Genomic DNA, 25,229 nt, shown 5'->3' on the forward strand with positions numbered 1-25,229 from the left:
ATTATAATCTCAATACTAAACTGGGCTGTATAACTAGGTGTAGCTAGAACGCCCTGAAAGTGGCAATAGGCTTAGGTTGTGATGTTGTTCAATATCTAATACTTAAAACTGAACTTGGCTCAGATTCCGGTTTTCCCAGCTGGGCCAAGTTGTTCGTTTACGTGTTCAGAAAATAGTTATGGGAAAATAAGCTTGGGTAAATGTATTGGTTAATAACATGATTAAGTTATAAAGAAGGATCACATACTGGGGTCCCGAATTAGTCACGGGGCCCGTTTCCGTTTATTCAGTTTGATTTAAGAAGAAACACGGACAATCCATCCGGATTGTCCAGGTTTTTCATAGAAAAGTTCGTTTTTAATTAGTCCAAAAATATGATTTTTGATCACTCTTGGTGTTTTGATATTCCCGCAGGTTCGTTAGTCGCGAACTTGCCGGTTTTTATAAAAACTGAATTTGTTTAATCTTTAAATTAGCATAATTAATTAACCGTTAATCATTAAATTATGAAAATTTAGCCACTTATCAATTAAAATATGTAGATTTTAATAAAAATATTTTTGGAATTATTTACTGATTTATTAATTTATAAAAATTTATTTTATCAGCTATATTTCGCCTGAAAATCGTCCGTTTACCCAAAACAATTTCCAAAAATTCCACAAAAATTCCTGAATGCTCAAATCATGTCCAAAATCAACCTGTATCAATTCCAGAATGTAAAAAGCTCGTGCGATATTCTTTTCGGCCTAAATTCGGCTATAAAAATTCACACGAACGCATATAAACAAAACACCTTTAGACTTCTCCAAATGATCCCAAAATTCATATGTGATCAAAATACATCAAATCTGAGTTCCCAGAAAAATTTCATAATTTTTGAAGTATTTTAGCTATTTTTCCTAAATAAACGTCCCAATTCGGTAATAAATTCGCCAAACATTATCGGATGGTCGAAAAATTACCAAATTTAAACAGGGACTCATTGACATGGTCCCTGATGTTCTTGCAAAATTTAAAGTCCTAAAAATATGCACATCACAACCTTAACCTAAACAGCCCGTAAGCGAGTGTTTTGGCATTACCTTAGCGGGTTTGGCTCGTTTCCGAGTTTCTAATCAAGTTTTCAGGTTCTTGTGCTTCTATGCAAGCTAGATACAAGTCCTATATCACAAACCAAGCAGGTTTCATCAATAGAACAGCCCTTTAACTTAGGGTTTCGGCTAGTGCACAAAAACGAACTTTTGAACCGTAAAAACACCGTTTCAACCCTTTAATCCGTGTTTATGACCAAAAAAGATCATGATTCTGATTTGAAACTAGGTTTAACATCAAAGTATTTTTTTGAATGATTTTTGAGAGTTTTACATGGTTAACTATGATTTTTAACAATCAAGACATGTTTATATGTTGTTAAACGAGTTTAAACGAATCAAAAATCGATTAATCATAAGGTTTTTACCTAGTTTCTTGCTGGTTTTGGCTGTGGAAGAAGAGTTCCAGAAGTTTTGTTTGAAAATATGTGTAAAAATATCTCAAATCTAGTTTATATGTGAAAGGAAAAAAAAGGGGGGGTGGGGTGGCGGCTGCGGCCGGAAGTCCATGGGCCCATTTTGGCCCAATTTTCTGATTTGTCAAGCCCAAATATGAGAAGCCCGGTCCAAATTTAGTTCGGGTTCAATTTTTGGCGCGAAAAACTTATCGGGTGCGTTAAACAGCGCGAAAACTAGTGTTTTTCGGCTAGTTTTGTGTAAAATTATAAAAACATACTATATGTTTGTAAAAATCAAAAATATTTTCACGAATCGCTTAAAACATTTCAAGTAAGTGTTTGGTAAGTCTTTCGGCTTAACAGATGATACAATGCTTGGTTTGTAGCTATCTTTCGCGTTTAAATCTATAGCGGGTAGTTAAACGAGCATGTTTTCGTTTAACTTGTTTGCTATCAAGCTAAGGCCATATTACTAATATTTTAGCTTGTATAGATTGTATATCACTTATAGATGGCCCCCCGAGATATCTGGGTCATAACCCGACCCGTTCGGTTAATCGTTTGTTTGTTACGCAAAACAAAAGGCGTTTATTTGCGTAATCGGTAAATACGTACTGAGGTGTACCTTGTTTTGGCTCAAATGTCACATTTGCACTCCCAAAAACGCCCCCAAGTCATTCCAAGTGAAAAGTCTCCCAAAAGACATCCAAAAACGGCATAGAAATAAACACTAAATCGACAGTTTCAGATCGGATCGTGGGCCACTGTCCAGCTACGGTGCCCATAATGACCACGGTACGGTGCATTATGTAGTTTTGATGCCAGTTTGACCATGGCCAACGGTCAACACCATAGGACACGATGGAGCTCTCGCTCAGCTTCTTGTTTTCTTATATCTTTCTCGTTTCAGCTCCGTTTTCTTTGCCGTCTTCGCCCACGTTATCGTGATTTCATCCTCTATCTCCTCCTACCTGAAATTATATGAGTAACCGTAGTCAACTAATTCCATGAAATTAATTAGTTAAGCATATGCATTTATATCTTTTAGCTCGCTTAACGACTTCCCTACGATTCACTCATCAATCTATTGCTAGCTACATAAAGGATTTTTAATGGAATCATGTAATTTACCTATTTTTTTGAATAGTGAATACTTAATTTCTCATTTGTGTTTGAGAAGGATATTTAACTTCATTTTCTTTTAACGGCGAATTTCTGTAATATAGAAGATTTGAAATAATATAGGAGATTTGAACACCAAAAACTCCCATATTTTATGGATATGGTGAATTAGCAGTTTAATATGTTGGACCAAGTCGGGCCGCAACGTATAGTTTAGAGGTTATATTGTATTAAGTTTCATTGTCAAGGCCGTCTTAACGTAATTGGAGGCCTCAAGCTAGAATTTATATCTAGAGGCCTTTCTAAAAACTTACAAAAAATTATTTAAGTGTATTATATATCACAGCTTAGCAAAAAAAAAATAAACAAATGGCAAGAAAAGGGATTGTAAAAAAAGGTAAATAGAACAAAATTGGGATAAATTTAAGAAAAAAAGGTGTGCATTCAACTCTTCAATAATAGACTAATTAGATAGAACATATTATTGGTTCTTAAGTCCTGAACTAATTAATATGTGTATATAAATAAATGAAATTTGGAGGCCTTTCACAATTTGTGGCCCAAAGCAATTGCTTGATTATACTTGCCCATGAGCCGGGCCTGTCCATTGTTTGCAATTACTAATACTTCTTTCAAATTGTTATTTAAATATAGATATTTTGATTATTTTCTAAACTTATCTTTCTGTTTTTAGGATATTATTCCTAAATAAATAAATTTCTTTTAAAAATGATGGGCATTTACATATATCTTTTCCTTAAGTTCCCTTATTAAATATTTATCCAACTCTTAAAAATCAATTACATATTTCCCATCCCTAAACCATATATATTACATATTTCTCCATTTCATTAAAATTAACTAAAAAAATGACTATTTTATCCTTAATTAATAGTTAAAAACTTATTTACATATATCCCTTTTTTAACAACAATAGTTGCATATATCTCCAATTTTACCCAAAGTAAGTCTGTGCTAAGACAGACATATCGAAGCTATTAATTAGCTTAAGAAGGAGATGTATATAAAAATATCTGTTATTATTATTATTATTATTATTACTTTGGTGTAGCTAATGTTACAAAAGTGAAATGAATATTATTTAATATAAGAAGTAATAGTCTGAGTTGTTTATTTAGACTTACTCAAATGGCCATATATCTAGATTTAATAATTAAAATTTATGGATATTATTTCCGAAACATCACTCGACACATTAAAATCTTTAATGATACAAGTTGAAATTCATCTAAAATGTTTGTAAACTTTTATAAAACTTTTAATCCCTTTATTAATATTATTATTATTATTAACACATTATTAGAGTCAATTTTTAATTGTTAGCAAATATCAGAAATATTTTTTACATAGTTAATAAGTTAAATATTTCTAACATGAGTGACATATAAACAAATTTTGTCACATAATAAGGTAAAAAGGTAATTGCATGCTAAAAGAGGAAATATGTAATTAAGAACATCGGAGAGATATGTAATTAAGAGGCTTAATAAGGTCAGGTATATATCTTTTAACCAAACTATATTTATATAAAAGGGATTAATAAAATGGCAAAGTATGGCGTATTTACATATCTATGGTGTTATTAAATGACTAGACTATTTATACATCGTTAATGAGTAACTTCAGTGCAAGTGCAAGTGTGCAACTCTTTTTACCAAGCTTAACTCATTTGACTTGACTTGTTCTAACTTATCTTATTTTTCGTCTTTACTGACAAAAAGTATTGAATCTACCTCTACGATATTCTAACCTTTACCCCTTATAACGCTTTAGATATGCCCGTATAACGCTTTTATACAAACACACTCCTCAAATCAATCATTTCGACAAGGGGTTGATTGGTAAATAGAGGAATGCTAGTATAGCCTCTATATTATTAAAAAGATGATTATGATTATTGATTAGAGTAGAGTTGGGTTGACATGTAACAATTCTTTTTTCTTCTTTTCAAAATTTAATAAATATATTTAAATATAATCATAAAGACTACTAGTAAAGTCACCTATCTAGATTCATAAATAGAACAATTGAAATATTTTAATTAATGACTCTAATGACCTTTGACATAAAATTAAACACGTTTAATTTGTTATTAATGAAATCCACATCTCCCCACCAATTTGGACGATACGCCAACAACTGACAACGACTACCTACCCACACCCACCTTCATCTCTATGGTCTCTTCTTCCGGTTATTCTATTCTATTTAATTTATTTATTTTTTCATGTTTTAACCACAACAGTTACCGTTATATCATCAAATACTAAAATCTAGCAAGCTTTATACTTTTTACTATATTTTATCCCCCGTATTATGGGTGTTATTTTACATTATTCGTCTTTAATATTTATATATATATATATATATATATATATATATATATATTTTAATTTTATTTATTGTAAGAAAGTTAATAATTAATATACTTGAGATTTGATTATAAAATGGTTTCACAAATAAATGATATGTTATAATCCGGTTTAAAAGCTATCTGGGTTTGGTGAGACCTTTACCCGTGAATTCGGGTCAAATACGTGAGAAACTTTCATTTACAAATATAGCAATCTGATGGCTTGAGAGAATGGTTGTTTTACATTTTTCGTTTTTTAATATTTATTTTTTGGATTTTAATTTTCTTTATTGTAAGAAAGTTAACAATATACTTAGGAGTTGATGATGAATGGGGTTCATAAATAAATGATATGTTATAACCCGTTTAAAAGCTATCTAGATTTGGTGACCTATGACCCACTTATGTTTTATACTATAAAATTGTTTATTAATTATTAATAATATATTTTTCTTTTTAAATTGGATATTAAATTTTAGTATGTCCCTATTTTATAGGATTTTCATATCAAATAATTGGTAAGATTAATTTTTAATATAATGAGATGTTATAACCCGTTTAAAATCTATATGGTTTTGGTAAGACCCATACCGATGAATTTGGGTTAAATCAATGAGAGGCATCCATTTAAAAATCAAGCAATCTGATGGTTTCCGTAAAAAGGGGGAGCGACCACATCGCGACAAATAGGATTTTAGGAGTTTCGTTTATATATATTATAGATATTAAAGGAGGCTAGCTCCAAACTTAGATAAGCTTTCATTGACAATCCAAGTATCTATAATATATATAAATGAAAACCCTAAAATCCTACGTGTCGTGATGTAGTCGCTCCCCTTAGAAGCCATCAGATTGCTTGATTTTTAAATGAAGGTCTCTCATTGATTTAACCCAAATTCATGGTTATAGGTCTTACCAAAACCAGATAGCTCTTAAACGGGTTATAACATCTCATTAAATAAAAAATTAATCTTACCAATTATTTGATATGAAAATCCTATAAAATAGGGATATACTAAAATCTAATATCCAATTTAAAAAGAAAAAATATATTATTTATACTTAATAAACAATTTTATAGTAAAAAACATAAGCGGGTCATGGGTCACCAAATCCAGATAGCTTTTAAATGGGTTATAACATATCATTTATTTATGAAACCCTTTCATTATTAAACCCTAAGTATATTATTAACTTTCTTACAATAAAGAAAATTAAAATCCAAAAAATAAATATTAAAAAACGAAAAATGTAAAACAACCATTCTCTCAAGCCATCAGATTGCTTTATTTATAAATGAAGGCTTCTCACGCATTTGGCCCGAATTCACGGTTAAAGGTCTCACCAAACTCAGATAGCTTTTAAACAGGTTATAACATCTCATTGTATTAAAAATTAATTTTATCAAATATTTGATATGAAAATCCTATAAAATAGAGATATACTAAAAATTACTATCCTATTTTATTTAAAAAAAGATATTATTTATACTTAAAAAACAATTTTATAATAAAGAAAATAAACTGGTAATGGATATCACCAAACCCAGATAACTTTTAAACAGGATTATAACATATCATTTATTTGTGAAACTATTTTATCATTAAACCTCAAATATATTAATTATTAACTTTCTTACAATAAATAAAATTAAAATCCATACATATATATATATATATATATATCAGATAGCTCTTAAACGGGTTATAATATCTCATTATATTAAAAATTAATCTCATCATATATTTGATATGAAAATCCTATAAATAGGGATATACTAAAAATTAATATCCTATTTTATTTAAAAATATATTATTTATAATTAAGAAACAATTTTATAATAAAGAAAATAAACGGGTAATGGGTATCAGCAAACCCAAGTAGCTTTTAAACCGGATTATAACATATCATTTATTTGTTAAACCATTTTATCATCAAACCTCAAGTATATTAATTATTAATTTTTTTTATAATAAATAAAATTAAAATCTAAATATATATATATATATTAAAAACGAATAATGTAAAACAACTCCCGTAATACGGGGGATAAAATCTAGTATTATTATAACTAAGTTAGAAACCTCATGTATTACAAATGTGAACAAATTCAACTTGTAAACAAATTGTTTTTATAAAGATTTATATATTAGATGTCATTCGTCATTGGTGAAATAATAAATAACGAAAATTTAAAAACCATAAACAACAATGATGAAAGTTTAAAAATATTAAAGTTAAATATATTAAAATAAAGTATAATTTAAATCTTCTTTTGATTTATTAAGTTTTTTTTAACAGATAAAGTTTATTTTCACCCATGTCTCAAGTGAGACTAAAACCCATAACCATTTGGTTGTTAGTCACACATCTTTATCACCTGACAAAGCTAGTGGTTGTTAAGTTTTAATAAACTATTAGTTTAAATTTAAGATACTTGACTATTTAAAATCAGTATTATTTAATAGGAGAGAACGACGAGAAACAAACATTTAAACTTTACCATAAATCAATATGTGACAACCCAAAGTTAGTTATCTATTGTAATAAATTTAGAAAATATAATTTATTCACGCATGTCAATCACTATCCCTTAGTTACAGGAAAGACTTAATTGTAGTTTTGGTTCCTGTGATCAAAACCAAAACGCAACTTTCAATCCCGTAGTGGCTATTCCGCAGATAAGGCCTCTCTGGTGGTCATTTTTTTGCAATCGGGACCCCACCGTGAACCCAAAGTTTGTTTTTCTACGAAAAGACTATTATACCCATTCAATTTGCAACCCTGTGGTTTTAAATACATGCAATTTGGACCCTCGGTCTGTTAAAATATTTTCCCTCCAACTGTTTAAACCAACCGAATGTTGACTTTTTGTGGTTGACTATATGTGACCTGTTGACTTTTATTGTAAGTTGCTTATTACAATATACTTAACATAAATAATCATAATGTTGACTATCTAATCAGATTATTTGTATAAGATTAACCAAATTGAAATGAAATAAAAAATTCGCATAGTTTGACAATATACATATACACTACATTCATACTTTGATACATACATACACAGATATGCACACATCGTCATAGTCATAAATACATAATGTTAACCAACTTAAACACAAAGTTTGATTTTCCTAAATCAACTATGACTTTACACAGCATTAACCAATTGAAACACAAGGTTTGACTTCCCTAAGTTAAATTGTGTCTTTCAACAAATGCAGTTGCCTAATATACTCAAATGCATACAATACATACACATATGCATACCTACATACAGATACACACATATATACACAGATACATGCATACATATACACACAGGTACACACATACATGTATACCATAGATATCTGCACACATACATTTATATAATCACCAGTTAATACGCGCACACATATATAATCATCACAGATATCTACACGCATTGTCTGCATACATATATGCATATGCAGATGCATGCATATATGCATACATATACGCAGACACACAGACATATACACACATGTATATATACATATACATTATCATATGCAAATGCATACACATAGATGCCAACATACATATATACACAGTCACATGTGACAGTGAATAGACAATTATGCCCCTGCAAACACATATATAATAGACAATTATACCCAACAGTTGGTCAATCCTCCTGGAGGCAAGCGCGTACCCTGGCCAACTGTAGCTAGAACTTTTGAAAAAGACAAAAATAAATGACATACATAACAATGATCCAAAGTAAAAGATGATTACAATTTTTTTAATACATGCTTAATATTGATAGTTAATGTATGAAAAGAATATATTACTCAACAAAAAACCAAGTTTCTTCAGTGTTTTATTAAATTCACTTAAACCTTACCGTCAAAGCTACTTTACCTTTCATTGTACGTTAATATTTGAATTTTCTTTATAAAGGCTATCTTTTTAACAAATTAAATGACATGAATGGATGATATATGAAACATATTTTTTTTATTATTTGGTGATTATTTATTATGAAGAAAATGAAGTTTACTAAATCATATTAAAGTTTTACTAAATCATACTAAATAGTAACCAAAACCAATAAATGCTTAATTAAAAAAGTTGACATGACATTTATAAGAAGCTTTCCCAATATTAAAGCACATAAAAGTTGAGCCCTAATCTTTCTAGAACATAGACTCATATAGAGATCAATACTAATCTCTAGAAATAAAATATTGACAAGAGCATCAACAAATAGGTCCCGAATATGCGACACGATTGGCAAACACTTGTTTGGACTTATTGTTTTATCTTTGTCGGATCCAACACCTTTACTTAAAAGTTTTAACTCATGTTTCTTGTTTCCTAATGTCTGGAACTCATCTCCAATCGAAGCTTGCTTTACACTCACAAATCATCTTCCAGTAAACCCCACCAATCAAACATCGGTTTCACTCAAACCACTCACCACCCTTTTATTCATTGTTTTTAAGATCATTGCAAAGTTATTGTTGAAGACTCCAGAAGAAACAGGTAAAACCTCTGTTATTGCTTCTTAGATTTCTTGAAAAAGAACAATTTGTTTGAAATTTGGTTGACTCCAATCTGGGATTTGAACAAGTTGATTGAAGTTTGATTGTTTTAAGATTTTAATTTAAATTGTTGAATAAATTGTGAATTTGGTTGCTTTTACAGTCAGGGGTGTAGTTGAGCTCGGGCTCGGACTCTGAAGAGGTAGGTCCCAGCAGAGCCCAGTTGGACCCGCAAGACTCACCTTAAACAGGGACGTCTGCGCAGAGACCAACTGGATCCGCAGGACCAACCATGCTCAGAGAAGTGACGTCCTTACGCGCAGTATGCAAGCTGGTCCCGCAGGAAATGCCTCCCATGGTGAAGGACTCCGCCTGTTCCCGCAGCCTCGGATACAAGCCATGAGTGAAGGCCACCCGCGCAGCATGGCTACACGCACTAGGCACTTAACTCTCCCCAGTGTCACCTGAAGGAATGAGCAAAGGCGGGAGGGGGAAAACTCCCGCCTAAATGAGCCAGTCCGTATGATGGAGGATCTTTTGTGTGATACCTGACGAGGTACAGACAAAAGATCTGACCAAGAATGCGACAGCTCACTGACAGCAGCATGGCAGACAGCACGCCACAGCACTGTGACCAATAGCCGCCGCCTACCCACCAACTCCTGCCATACCACGTGCCTAGCCTGTTGTTGGCAGAAGAGGAAGAGTGCACGACACGCCTGCTCTGTGTCAGCCGCTACCTATCCACCACTCAGGCAGGGCACGTGCATAGGTTACAGTTGGTAGCGTGTTGGGCCGGCTAAACCCCTTGGAAACCTACCTTCGGCTATAAATACCCCAAATGGTATGACCATCTCATCTTATCATATTATCATCATATATACCTGATATCTGCTCTAGCAATCTCTTAATATACTTTTATATTTAAAGAGCAATCTAGTCTGATTCTCACGCCGGAGGGTGGTCACAAGGAGGAACCCCCCCCCCCCTTCTCAGTGACGAGCTCACGGTGTCTGTTTTGCAGGTTATCAGAAGAACCATCTTCCAAGGGTCTAACCCCTCGTGGGAAACAGCTCTCCAACCCCTAGGTTACCAGTAATCGGTCGGGGTTCGACTGGTGTTTCTTCATTGGCGCCATCCGTGCATAAAGCTAGAACTTCATTTTTCTCCAGTTTTTTCAAACTTCTAGAAAGATGGTTAAAGAGACTCCGGTAACCACAACCCCAGCTACTGGAGGGAATACCGGCAACACAGTTTTTACAAACACTACCCCGGTTACCCAAGCCGGGGCAAGTGAAGTAAATTTTACGAACACTACCCCAGTTACCCAAGCTGGGGCAAGTGCAATAAATAATCGCCCACTGGGATTCACCGATACCCAGTTTAAAAAACGAACAAGACTCCCCCGCCAAACTCTCGAGGAAGTTAAGGCATGGGCGGAGGCACGACAAAAGGAATTCCAAGCTGAGTTGGACGAACGCTTGCGTTCCGTCCAACAGGCCGACGAATTCGAAGAATACTTGGACAATGACTCGGAGGAATCCGACTCCGACGCGAACCCTCGCCATAGGGCAAAAGGGAAGCGTAAGGAAACGGATTCCCAACCGAGAAGGCATTTTGGACAAGCCTTCAAACCAAAAAGCACAGGTGGAAGTCCACGAGACTTCTCCAAAACGTACAGACCGAACGTTGCAAATGCGGGAACGTCCAAATTTGCAAGGGACATTGCGGAAGCAATTGCCCCAAAAAGTGCCAAACAAATGCCCAACATAGGCACTTATGATGGTATGTCCGACCCAGACGACCATTTGAACAGGTTCATAGCAGGGGCAACCGTCAGCAACTGGACGGAACCCACGTGGTGTTACATGTTTCAAATGACGCTGGTGGGGGCTGCTAGGGTTTGGTTTGATCGTTTACCGGTTAACCACATTTACGACTGGGCAGACTTCCAGCAGAAGTTTAGCCAACACTTCAGCCAGCAGCGAAAGTATACCGAGGAGCAATGGACAATCCTCAAATGCATACGGGAAGAAGATGAATCTCTACCAAACTTCATCACTCGCTTCAACTCAAAGAAGTTAAGTTTGGGCAATATCAGCGAGGATCTTGTTCGCGCAGCCTTCATCCAGGGCGCGCAGGACCCAGAGCTTATCCGCACCCTAACGGGTAAAGATGGAATGCCATCCACATGGGATGGCATCATGACAGCAGCTAAACGCTATGCGGAAACGGAGAAGCAACTGGGTAGAGACCTTCCGCAGAGCACAAACCTGTACACCCAGAGGACGAGAGAGGACAACATCCTCACCGCCCGATTGAACAAAAAACGGAAGCAAGGCATTTGGCAGTCAAGGGTAAACTTTGACACCTCATCCGGCTTACAGCATCGATTGGGTGAAAGGGATAATGTAAAGCTGCACCGGAACTCCAGATGGACGCCACTTACCAAAAGCGTCACTGACATATTTGCTACTGAAGAGCTCCCATGGCCAAAGCCTCCAGTAATCCGACATCGTCACGATGCTGATCGGAGCAAGTACTGTGACTATCACAGAACAAAAGGCCACAACACTGAAGAATGCATAGACGTAAAAGACATGGTCGAAACATTCGTCAGAGATGGGACGCTCGCACACCTCGTGGCGAAATAAAAGCTAAGCAGGCAGGTGCGTGTGGAACCATGGCTGGGGTAAACATGAATAAAAAATCAGCTTCAATATGGAGACTACATGCTGCATAAAGAACGAGATCCCGAAACAGGTGCGTGTCGGCTCGATGGCACTCCTGTCCCAACATGGAAGGGAGTTCAATTACACAGTTTGCATGTAATCAATTCCAATTTGTACAGAAAAGGCCAAGAGCCACTTCTAATGGAAATGATTCTCTTTCAAACGTCGAAGCTGATGATTTACATTTATACTTTTGTACACACTAATATGCCGGTTTTCACCGCATAATTACAAAAAACGTCATTGCATGGGAAGGCGGTCCTACCCGCACGAACCCAAAAAGCATGATAAACCTTCACGCAGGTCAGTTGAAGGACAAAAAAGTTACCATATGAAAGTGCTGGCCCATCCGCATGAATCATTCGAGGGAACTGCACCAACCTATCAACAACCGCGCGTGGGACAGTTCAAAGTTCTTTAGAGGAAAAGGTAAACCTATACGCAGGTCAGATATGGGTAAAGTTATGCCATCCTACTAAGTGCAAGTGACGGGTCTACCCGCACAATCACGAAAGAGGAAGCAAAACTTCACACCTATTATCAGCCACGTTCAAAGGTTAACTTGTCCTCAACAGGCAAACCTTCACGCAGGTCAGTTGAAGGAGTTCAATTATTCCATTAAATGAAAGTGCCGGTCTATCCGCACGAATCATGAAAGGAAGATGAACACTAACCTATCAACAACCGCGCGTCGAACGGTTAAAACTATCCAACACTGGTGACGGCATTCACATTACGTGAAGTCGTTGCATGGGAAGGCGGTCTTACCCGCACGAACCCAATAACGTGGCAAACCTTCACGCAGGTCAGTTGAAGGAGTTCAATTATTCCATTAAATGAAAGTGCCGGTCTATCCGCACGAATCATGAAAGGAAGATGAACACTAACCTATCGACAGCCGCGCGTCGAACGGTTCAAAACAAAATTCTTAAAAAAGTAAGAAAAACCTACACGCAGGTTAGATAAAAGTTAAAGTTTAGCCATCCTACCAAGTGCAAGTGACGGTTCTACCCGCACAATCACGAAGGAGGAAGCGAAACTTTAACCCACTATCAACCACGTTCGAAGGTTCTTATTCTAAACACTTGGAAAATTGCTATTTTAAACTAAGTATGCAAGTCATAAGTTTATAAAGCAAAGAATCCAATGAAAGGAATAACAATCGTATATTTCAATGATATATTACAACAGTGGCCGGGTAACTACCCGCCTAAAAGAAATCTATACAAAGCTAAGTCTATCCTAGCAGTGGGAAGGGATCTTCAGGATCAGGCTTCAGGGCCACCTCCGCTTGGACCAGCACCGTCAGAGCGCGGCTGCCCAAGGAAAGCCTTAAGGATGTTTAGCCCATCATCAGCAGCAGCAGCTTCGTTCACCTTCTCCACCACTGGATGCGGGAAGGCAGCGTACTGGTTCACAGCTTGGTCATAAGCAGCTTCAGTATTAACATTGAATAAAGGGAAGTTGGAGGGCGGAAAGCCTCTCTCAGCAAACCCTAGACCAAGCAGGAAGCCAGTCTTCTCCCCATCCTCATGAGAAGCGTTGAGGGCTGTGCTCATCGCATCGTCATAAGAGGTCTCCGAAAGGACCCGACGCACAACCTACAAGAGAATACAAGTTAGAACATTTTCTAATTACGAGCAGAAAGCGTAAAGAAAAAGTTAAAGATACCTGAGGCAACGCTTCTCGAAACAGCCATTGGAGGGTAGCTTGACTTTCTTTGTAAGCACGTTCGGCTCCGCTCTTATCAAGGTTGGCAAGTTGAACTTCCTTGGCGGCAGCCTCTTCGACGCTTTTGAGTTTCCTTTCAGTGCGGTCAAGCACCCCCCTCTGGTCAAGGATCTCCTGCAGCTTCTTGGCATCTTCCATTGCCAAGGCGTCATGAGCATGCTGAAGAGCCTTTAATTTGCATTTAAGCTGCTCATTCTCTTCGCGAAGCGGCTCAGCAACAGCTTCAGCCTTGGCAGCCCTCTCAGTTGAGTTTCGCGCAGTCTCCTTGGCCAGCCGAAGCTGTTCATTCACAGCTTGGGCAGCCTTGGAGCGGGCCTCGAGTCGCGCCTGGACTTCAACCTCGAGGGCCTTGAATGCCTTCTCCTTCTCGGCTGCGGCAGCGGCCAACTGCCGGTTCTCCTCCCGAAGAGCCCGCGCTTCAGATACATCTTTGGCGCGAGCTGCTTTTAACTTGTCGTTTTCACGACAAAGCAGCTCGACGCGGGGCTGCGTCCGGGCCTGGAGAACCCGAAGCTCATTGGTTAGCCTACCCTCCTGGTAGCTAGCCATGGCTTCCCCCAACGCACCATGAGGAGCAGCGTGGCGAGCCCAATCCACGCACTCCACAGGGGTGCGAAGGGTTGTTCCTCGGCGTATGTTCCATCTTGGAACATACACTTCATTGGAATCCGACACTGCAAAAGAAACAAAGGCAGTTAGGAAAAGATGACAAAAATATACAAAGGAAAAAGAACCCTACGTACCTGTAGGGTCAATAACAGGCCGATAGCCGCCAAACCCATCACCTGAACCTAAAGGAAATCCATCCAACAGGTCAGGCAGACGGGAAGGTGGCATAGATCGGCGGGAAGCCCGGCGCGTACCTGATGGTCCGGCCGTCGGTGCCGGTGGCGCAGGTATAGTGGCAGCCGCTGTGGTAGCCATTGTTGGCGTCGCCTCCTCAGCAACAGTAACCGCCGGCTCCGTGAAAGATGCTGTAAAAATTGCACTCACGGCCGGCGGAGACACCTTCTCAGCTGGAACAGCCTTAGGAAGGCTGGAACCAACGGAAGCAGGCGCAGACGCCTGGGTCGACGCCTCGGGAAGGCTGACCGAGCCTTCCCTCATTGGCGGAGGAATACTTGCTCCAACTCCACCCTGGAATGCGTCAACATCCACACCTGCACAAGCAAAAGTGTTAGAAAAATTTATTTGAAACAACAAATCTAGACAAGAATTATGGGGGCACTTACGGGGTTTCTTAAGCTTGAACGTACGGACGAGCGGGGGCGAACCCGATGGAGCCGGCCTCTTGACACCGGTAACCGTCGTCGTCGCTACAGCCTCCGGAGCGGTGGTCTCCTCACCACTGGGCTCCCCCGCCACCTCTGCACTATCTGACTCCGAGTCAGATAGGACTACCGGGTCGGCCGTAGAGGCCACCCTCTCCTTTCCTTTCCCGACGGCAGCCTTTTTCTTCCGCACCAGTGGAGGACCTTCTGCGGATTCCTCAGAAGAAGAAATGTGAACTCCAGCAGCAGGCACAGCATTGAGAGGTTCAGGGTAGAAGATAGGCTTACCTGGCCGTCGGTGGCTCAGGATCTCTTGGCCTGGCGGGTAAACCTCCACGAACCGACCCGCGGTCTGCTCTAAGATGGGCAACTCGTTCTCGTCCAGAGCACGAGTACCCATCCGCGCGGGACCATCTTCCTCCCGCGGGTTCAGGAGCGACTGAAGATCGTTCCCCTCTGAAATCAACAAGAAAGTTAGAAAAAATCGAAGTCAGCAAAATGAAACAAGACGTACCATAAGGGACAGAGTTCGAACCATATTCAAGGACGATCGGAACCTTATCCGCATTCGCCGCCTTCCACACCCGGCTCATCCCCAGCATCACCATCGCCGACTCCGGAAAACGGAAAACCGGGGAATGGACCCGGGATATCTTCGAGAACCATTCCGCCTCCTCGTAGTTGAGGGCGGGAAGGTTCGGAAGCCCCTGGCCATTCTTGAACTTCATGGCGATGGGGATGGCGCGAGCGGATATGAAGAAGAACTCTCTTCTCCACGAGCGAAGACTCCGCTCGGTGGTACAAATCTTTAAACCCTTGATACGGGTTGTAAGAGTGTACCACCCCTGGATGCACCTCCAAGTGTAGAAGGTCATCAGACGGTCAACGAGGGGCTCAAGGCCCAGTATCCGGCACACCCACTCAAAGTGCCGGACCTTGGCAATGGCCATGGGGTGCACCTCTGTCAGGTGCACACCGTGCCTCTCCAGAACACGGTACACAAACTTTGTCAACGGAAACCTAAGGTTTCCGTAGACAAAGAATGCAGCATAAACCCCGATCTTGCCACTAGGGGCATCGTACACAGTATGGTGGGGTTCAGGAAACTCAGGCTCGAGAGACTCGAGCATGAACTTCCTGACGATATACTGGTACAGATCGACAGGAAGAGAGCACTGGCATTCGCCAGCAGTCTTCTGGTCATCAGCATCATGAGAAGGCATAGTGGAAGAAAGACGAAAAGAGATTTCAGGGTAATGCTTTACTGAACAGAAAAATTCACCGGAAATTACTTGAGAAGAAGAGATGAAAGTGAAAAGTGTGAATTGCAAATAACCCTCTCCCCCTTTATATACTAATCGCAATTAATGCGGTGAATTTAATGCGAAGGAGAGAGAAATCGAAGGTGCAATGAAACTATGACACGTGGCAAAAAGCAGACTGGCAACAGCTGTTGACAGGACGTGTGCCAGTAATTTCGCGGCCACGCGCCCGAAAAATCGCGCCCACGCGCCTGAAAAAGCGTCTGGAATGACCATATAATGTCACGTCACCATAACTTCCTGCACGTCCTGACAGTCAGAAGAAACCGTCGCGCGACGTTTCAGAGGTTTGGACTGTTCCTATCTTTCCACCAACCTTTCGAATTTCAAAATTCAAAATTTAAAAAGAAGCGGGAAAATACCCCCTTACCTTGGCAAACAAGTAACCATAAGACGGATGCGGGTACAGTGTTAAGGCAAAACCCTTCACATACCTAGCACCCGCAGGGAATTGAAGCCAAGAAAACCTTGGCGAACAAGTAACCATAAGACGGATGCGGGTACAGTGTAAAGGCAAAACCCTTCACATACCTAGCACCCGCAGGGAATTGAAGCCAAGAAAACCTTGGCGAACAAGTAACCATAAGACGGATGCGGGTACAGTGTTAAGGCAAAACCCTTCACATACCTAGCACCCGCAGGGAATTGAAGCCAAGTACCTCGGCAACCAAGTAACTATAAGACAGGTGCGGGTACAGTGTAAAAGCAAAACCCTTCACATACCTAGCACCCGCAGGGAATTGACGCCAGGAATACCTTGGAAGTAAAGTAACCGTAAGACGAGCGCAGGTACAGTGTTAAGGCAAAACCCTTCACATACCTAGCGCTCCGCGGGGAATTGAAACCAAGAAGGATCTTCTGGGCAATGCTTGCGGAAAAGGAAATAACATCCCCGCATAGCGGGAACGTCGAGAACTACGTTGTTTAAAGCTCCAGGATGGAATTGGTGGTTTTAACATAATTGATCACTATGTTCAAAACTACCAAAACCTCATGGAGAATCCACACAACTGGGACTCAATGCTCCTGACTTGCGAGGAGGTTACAGACCTACCCGCATCATACCCAAAGACCAAGCAGGAAACTCGGGCATTTCTGCAAGTGACAAGGACTTCCCATGGAAAACCTTACAAAACCCTTTTCAAAACCCCTTTTAAGTCCAAAAGTTCACCTCACTTTATTAAACACGCATGAGAAGAACATTGGACTGGGGGGACTTGAAGAGGTAGGTCCCAGCAGAGCCCAGTTGGACCCGCAAGACTCACCTTAAACAGGGACGTCTGCGCAGAGACCAACTGGATCCGCAGGACCAACCATGCTCAGAGAAGTGACGTCCTTACGCGCAGTATGCAAGCTGGTCCCGCAGGAAATGCCTCCCATGGTGAAGGACTCCGCCTGTTCCCGCAGCCTCGGATACAAGCCATGAGTGAAGGCCACCCGCGCAGCATGGCTACACGCACTAGGCACTTAACTCTCCCCAGTGTCACCTGAAGGAATGAGCAAAGGCGGGAGGGGGAAAACTCCCGCCTAAATGAGCCAGTCCGTATGATGGAGGATCTTTTGTGTGATACCTGACGAGGTACAGACAAAAGATCTGACCAAGAATGCGACAGCTCACTGACAGCAGCATGGCAGACAGCACGCCACAGCACTGTGACCAATAGCCGCCGCCTACCCACCAACTCCTGCCATACCACGTGCCTAGCCTGTTGTTGGCAGAAGAGGAAGAGTGCACGACACGCCTGCTCTGTGTCAGCCGCTACCTATCCACCACTCAGGCAGGGCACGTGCATAGGTTACAGTTGGTAGCGTGTTGGGCCGGCTAAACCCCTTGGAAACCTACCTTCGGCTATAAATACCCCAAATGGTATGACCATCTCATCTTATCATATTATCATCATATATACCTGATATCTGCTCTAGCAATCTCTTAATATACTTTTATATTTAAAGAGCAATCTAGTCTGATTCTCACGCCGGAGGGTGGTCACAAGGAGGAACCCCCCCCCTTCTCAGTGACGAGCTCACGGTGTCTGTTTTGCAGGTTATCAGAAGAACCATCTTCCAAGGGTCTAACCCCTCGTGGGAAACAGCTCTCCAACCCCTAGGTTACCAGTAATCGGTCGGGGTTCGACTGGTGTTTCTTCAGACTCATTTCGAGATTTGCTTCTGAAGCTGAACTCAGTTCGTGATTAGTTTTTTAAGCTTAAACTCGGCTTGTTTATTATTTACAAGTTTATCTATATACATTTGTAACTAATTTATGGGGAATTACAAATGAAATTAGCGTCCTAATTGTGATAATTAAGTAGAGTAATTAAATATACAAGTAGCCTAGTTATGTAATTACATCATAGAGTAATTATGTAATTAATTACTTTATGATGTAATTACATAAATTACTCTATAATGTAATTACATAATTATGCTACTTACTCTACTTGATTCTCACAGTTAACGCGTTAATTTCATTTCTACGTTAACTTTCCCCTTAATTTATGTATATGAATTTAATTACAATTTTTATATATAACATAATATATATTATTTAATTACTTTTATCGTAATTTTATATACCACAATTATTATACAAATATATATATAGGGGAGGGATAATTTAAGAATCTTGTTGAGTTTTAAGAACTTTAAAACCTCATTCTTAACCACACATTTAATTAAATAGGTAAGATTATGTGGTTGAGATTAAATCTGATTAAAAAATTAAGTAGAAGAGAAAATAAAGATGTATAGTGATTACATTAATTTAAACGTCCGTTACACCTATGTAAAAAGTTGATTCGGTGCGTAAAAATGTTGCAATTTTTCTACGTACATATAACCTATGTATATTACATATATGTAAAAGAGGTTCAAAAAAAATTGTTACGTTGAGTTTTTTCGAGTTCTTAAAACTCAAAACTCAAAGTAGTTTTAAAAAAAATCAGTCTTTTATATATATATATATATATATATAATAATTATATTAATAGGGGCCCATTTAGCACTTTAGCTTGTAAACCAGCTCGAGCGCGATAAATGAAGTTTGGGTTTAGGCTCGTTAATTAAACAAATTACTTATAGGACTCTAGCTCATATAACCTAACTCATTTCACGTTTTTAACGAGGCGCTACAGGGTAGCTCACGAGCAGTTTGTGTGATTTACACCCCTACATTTTAGTGATATGGTATTCCAATTTGTTGTTCACATTTGATTTGAGTACGGCTACTTAATTATGTGGTGGTGACCCTTGGACTTTTAATATAGCTTGAAATAGTTTACTCTCCCATTTAGATAGATCAAACATTCGATCTTCTGTTTAAGTTTGCTTACCGTGGTGCTCATCGTATAGGACATCTTATCGAGCTATGAATCCTCAGCTGAAGAAATCAAGCTCGAGTGGTCCGTTAACAATCGAAGATCAACAAAAAATTGTTAGTAATTCGGTTAAGTACTTCAAATTCACCCTAAGCCAAAATCAACACTAACGGTGTTTAATTTCAGATTAATGAAGTGCGTGAGACGATTAAGAAGCAAAAATCAGTTGAGAAGATCAAAGAAACTCGTCCAAACGAGTTTTCTCGTTATTGTTGTGACGCATCAATATCAAGATATCTAAGAGCGCGAAATTGGAACGTTAAAAAAGCTGTTAAGATGCTTGAAGCGTCGTTGGTTTGGAGAACGAATTATAAACCCGAAGAGATTCTATGGGTAAGTTTAAGTATTAAGTTTAACTAGAACGTGCAATGTGATCAAAACGACCTAAATTTGTTTAATTTTAAAGAACTTATGTAAACAGGTCAACTGAGTTAAACTATAGTCTAAAGTAACGGATGGATCATGTGGATCCGCTAATTATGTTTTCAAGATTCGTATGGAGTTTTTTAATGAATTAGAAGATTAAACATATGAGTTGTAAATCTGTATTTTAAAATAACAATCTAATCTAACTTACTACATAAAAGAATTAACATATGATTCTTGTAACCATTATTACTTTATTAGTTTTAATAAAGCTGTAACTTTATTATGTTAGTAATGAATAATAAAATTTGTATTTGTATTTGAAATGCTAAATTGTTTAGAATTCAAAGGGAGACAAGAAAATTAGTTGGTAAATGTGATCAGGACTCATATCAACGTGACCCGAACCCATGTTGATCGTAGAGATATGATTTGAGTTGTTAAAAGACGGAGTCAAGTACTCAAGTATAACTAAAAGGAGAAAGTTGTCAGGCTCTGCTCGTTTATGAGTTACTTGGCTCGAACTCTTAACAACTTGTCAACTTCTCTCTCACTATAGCATTTAAGCTAAAACTCAAGCATGTTATTATATTTCGAGCTACATCTATTTATAATAACCTACTAATTCAGGGTTAAGCGATTAAGGTGTTGTTTTTATGAAACCGGATTCGGTTGGTTCGATTATTAAGTCTGGCTCAAATAAGCTCATTTTATGCTAAAAATGTGTTTAAATTATGCATTTATATACAACTATAAAAGAGCTTCAATGAGATAAAAAAATAATATAGATAAAATACATCATGTTTATAAATGTTACTAGTTATTTACCTTTCTAAAACATATATAAAGCTAATAATAAAATGTTCTATTATGTTTTATTAACTAAAATGTTTCATATATATGTTACTAGTTAATAGAACATTCTATTATTTCAAATATCCGTTACAATTATATTAACTATATGATTTGAAATGTGTTTTGTAACATATTTGAAAAACACATTTGAAATGTGTTTTTGTAACATGTTTGAATATTCAGAGCATGTTTGGGATTGGGTTTGAAAAATGTTTATTAGCTTATTGGTTTTTTCAAAAAGCCATTTTGGCTAGCCAGGATTTGAGGTTTTTGGAAAACTGTTTTTTAACCCTTTCAAAAAGCTAAAATAAAAATGATTTTTGTGATTGCCAAACACATTTTAACTTATTGGCTTTTTGAAAACACCAATAAGCCAACAAGCATTTTTCAAACTCAATCCAAACATGCTCTCAATAAACTTCTTTCAACTAGCATTCTTTCTTACAAGAGTTTAACTCCGTCTTACTTGTCATCATTTATGTTTGTTTGATTTAGGAGCATGTTGCTGCCGAGGCGGAAACAGGAAAAATCTACCGGTCGAGTTTTAAGGATAAGAACGGGAGGGTAGTTATCGTTATGAGGCCAAGGTTTCAGGTTTAAACAATTTATTTGGCTTCCATTGTTTTTGTTTTTCTTAAAAATAGTGTTCAAATTAACATGAACTTGTTTTATTGACCAGAACTCAACTTCAGTAAGAGCCCAAGTGAAGTATTTGGTGTATTGCATGGAGAATGCAATATTGAATTTGCCTCTGGATCAAGAACAAATGATTTGGCTCATTGATTTTCATGGCTTCAGTTTGTCCAACATATCGATCAAGTCGACAAAAGAAACCGCTTTTATTTTACAAGAACAATATCCCGAGAGGCTCGGTTTAGCAATTCTATATGATCCACCTAAATTCTTCGAGCCGTTTTATAAGGTATACGTTTATGAACCGAAATATGTTACGAGTGCTAAATGAACCGTGTTCATGGGATCGTGGGTCAAACATGACTTGAAACTGAACATGACAAGAACTTAGCAATCATGACAGACAGAGACATGAGCCTGAATAACATATGCATATTCAAGGATTGACATGAACATGTTTACTTGAAGAAGTTCTATTCTTTTTCTTTTTTTCATATTAAAAATGCAAATTTACAACCAAAACTACAAATGTGTATAGAATAGCTAAGTGTAAACTCTAAAATAGAGATTCATACCGAATTAGTTTAAGATATAAAATAAAATATATTCTTAAAAAATTATAAAAAAACAAATGAGCTAAACAGCTGCATCTATCATTTTGGGGTGTGGATGCCTGGATGGACTGGTTTTGGTATATTTAGGCTCAAATCAAACCAAACCGATATATTTGATTTTTCGGTTTCACATATGGGTTCGGTTCGGCCGTTCAGGAATGGGTAGTGTTTTGTTATATATATGAGTTTTGAATGTTTGGCCCATATAATGAAATTGGGCCCAAACTTTTGACTGAAAGTATTTGTTAACTGCCTATTAATAAATTAGGTTTTTAAAACTTTTGACCAAAGATATTTTCACAATATTTTCACATTCAAACAATTTCGTTATGGTTCGGTTTTGAAACGAGGTATAACGAAACCAAACTGTAACTTTTGGTCTTCAAAAAATCAAGACGAACCATCGGCTATCAATTCGAGTCGATTACTCGGTTTAGTTTTGTCGGTTGTTTTGGTTCGATTAATCAGTTTTTCACTCACTTCCATATTATCTACAATTGTGGTGGTAGATAGTAAAGCCTTTCCTAGAGCCCAAGACAGCAAACAAAGTGCAGTTTGTTTACTCCGACGATCTAAACACCAAAGCCATCATGGAAGGCTTATTTTGCATGGATGAACTCGAGTCTGCATTTGGCGGGAAAGATGAAGAATGCTTTGATATCAAGAAATATGCAGAGAAAATGAAAGAAGACGATGCAAAGAGGATTGATCTTTATGGAAGAGAAAGTTGTTCTAACCCTAACCCTAATTCCAGTAATGAGAAAGCAATCGATACAAACTCGGTGACAGAAGCTGACGAGGAAAAGACCGAGGCTAGAAAGACTGATGGTAGCTAATGAATCTCTACAAACAGTAGATTTTGTATGTAATTCTATTAAACAATGTATGTTTTAACTGATTATCAATAATTTTTATGAGTTGGGATTTAGAAAAGACATATTTTTCACCCAAATTTCACTCGTTGTCTCTGATCTTCAAAATTGATCTTTTTTGTCCTTTACATTTCAAAATCCGACAACCTTTGTTCTTTTCGCCTAACCCGGTTAGATTTTTTCGTTAAGTCAGGTCATGTGCCTTGCAGATGAGGGCAAATTTGTCAATTTACCTATTTGATTAAAAAGTGTTTTAATAAATAAAGAAAAACAATAAAAAATAATTAATATATATTTATATTCTTCATCTCTCTTCTCCCTTACGCCCTGCTTGCGGTGCGCGCATATAATGTATATATGTGTGAACCCTCGGGTGGGCAAAAGTAAAATTGCACTAATTTTGACGTTATTTTACTAATCTCGTGAAAATAACGTTAAAAGTGGCGGAAGGTTAATCAGGCATCATGTGGTGGCGTTGATAGCCGAAAGACAAGGGCACATGCACCAATCAGCCGGTGTCCCGATGATTGAGTGCTATGTGCCTTATGTCCAAGGCTTGATGCAAAACCACTATCGAGCCGGGGGTCTCACCGGAAGCAGCCTCTCTATCCCTATGGGATAGAGGTAAGGCTGTCTACATCTTACCCTCCTCAGACCCTACCATAGCATTGCTATTGGTGGGATATACTGAGTACGATGATGATGATGATCTCTCTTCTCCCTTCTTCTCCCTCCATAGCCACCACCAAGGCCGCCGTCTTCTCCGGCCACTCCACCTCCCGCCGCCGTCTTCTCCGGCCTGCTTCTTCCATTATCAGGAGATAACCATCCAGATCTTCCTATTTTTTTTTCTTCTCTTTCTCTCCCCCTTCTTCTTCCTCCAGCCATCACCGCTTTCATCTTCTCCGGCAGCCACCACCATCGCCGTCTTCTCCGACAAAGAAAACACCTCCAACTCCACTCCCTCTTCCAAAAACAGAAGCTCAATTTTGACTTTTTTTTCAATCAATTCAAAATCAAATCAACGAGACAAGAACCTCGCCCGACGTACCTTACTCCGACACCACATTTTCTTCTCCGACGAGGCAAGAACCCCGCCCCAAACACCTGCTCAGATAAAAAACCCACCTCACAACCATTCGGTTTCCACCTATTTTTTAGCACCACCACACCACAGCCCCTCAATTCATTCTTTTAGGTGTATACACGACCACCACCGGAATCACATGGCAACTGATTCAGACATAGACATAAAGAATGAAATGTGGTGTCGGAACAATTCACCGGTGATTCTGTCGATTAGCTTCATTCTTTATTTCCGATTAGTTGCAAATGAACGGTACGCCGGTGATTCCGTCGATTAGCTTCTCTCTCTCTCTCTCTCTCAACACACAGACCATCACCATCTCACCCACAAATCGGAGACGAAAATGGAGGAATGATTGAGTTCACCTTCATTTTGGGTGACCACCTGCTTCGGAGAGGACGGCGGGAGGTGGAGTGGCAGGAGAGGACGGCGGCGGGAGGTGGAGTGGTCGGAGAAGACGGTGGCGGCCGGCGGTGGTACCCGTCGGAAAGCTTGTTTATGGTGGTTGATTCATGGTGATGGTGGTGTGGAGGTGGGTGAGATGGTGATGGTTCTGTGTGTTGAGAAAGAGAGTTTTGATATAATATAAAATGTTTTTTAATTAATAATGTTTTTGATATATATGAGTATTAATATTCTTTTATTTTTATTTAATAAAATGTTTTTTAATATAAATGAGAAAATGACCAACCTGCCCTTATGTGCAAGGCACATGACTTAACTTAACAAGAAAAATTAACCGGGTTAGGCGAAAAGAAAAAGGCTAAAAGATTTTAAAACGTGAAAGACAAAAAAGATCAGGGGCTACGAGTGAAATTTAGGTGAAAGATAAAAGACAATTTCTGTAATTATGTTTTTAGAAAATGTTCA

General features: G+C 38.4%; 1 protein-coding gene across 1 annotated transcript; it reads left to right on the top strand.

The window, feature by feature from the left end:
* The first annotated feature begins 19,859 nt into the window (after positions 1-19,859).
* LOC143535269 (uncharacterized) lies at positions 19,860-23,249 on the top strand. Its single transcript, XM_077029592.1, has 5 exons — positions 19,860-19,988; positions 20,059-20,265; positions 21,649-21,747; positions 21,833-22,075; positions 22,910-23,249. The coding sequence occupies exons 1-5, from the start codon at positions 19,923-19,925 to the stop codon at positions 23,234-23,236; spliced, it is 942 nt and encodes a 313-aa protein (XP_076885707.1). The 5' UTR covers positions 19,860-19,922; the 3' UTR covers positions 23,237-23,249.
* Positions 23,250-25,229: the final 1,980 nt, after the last annotated feature.

This window comes from Bidens hawaiensis, unplaced genomic scaffold, assembly GCF_021521415.1.
Source record: "Bidens hawaiensis isolate Kalapana, Puna unplaced genomic scaffold, B.hawaiensis_p1.1 tig00000055_1, whole genome shotgun sequence".
Classification (NCBI taxonomy): Eukaryota; Viridiplantae; Streptophyta; class Magnoliopsida; order Asterales; family Asteraceae; genus Bidens; species Bidens hawaiensis.

Bases quoted from the DNA above. Each gene is read 5' to 3' on its own strand.
- LOC143535269 (XM_077029592.1), top strand. From the start codon at position 19,923: ATGAATCCTCAGCTGAAGAAATCAAGCTCGAGTGGTCCGTTAACAATC. The intron at 19,989-20,058 runs GTTAGTAATTCG...GTTTAATTTCAG, and splicing joins TCGAAGATCAACAAAAAATT to ATTAATGAAGTGCGTGAGAC. The intron at 22,076-22,909 runs GTATACGTTTAT...TTGTGGTGGTAG, and splicing joins TCTTCGAGCCGTTTTATAAG to ATAGTAAAGCCTTTCCTAGA.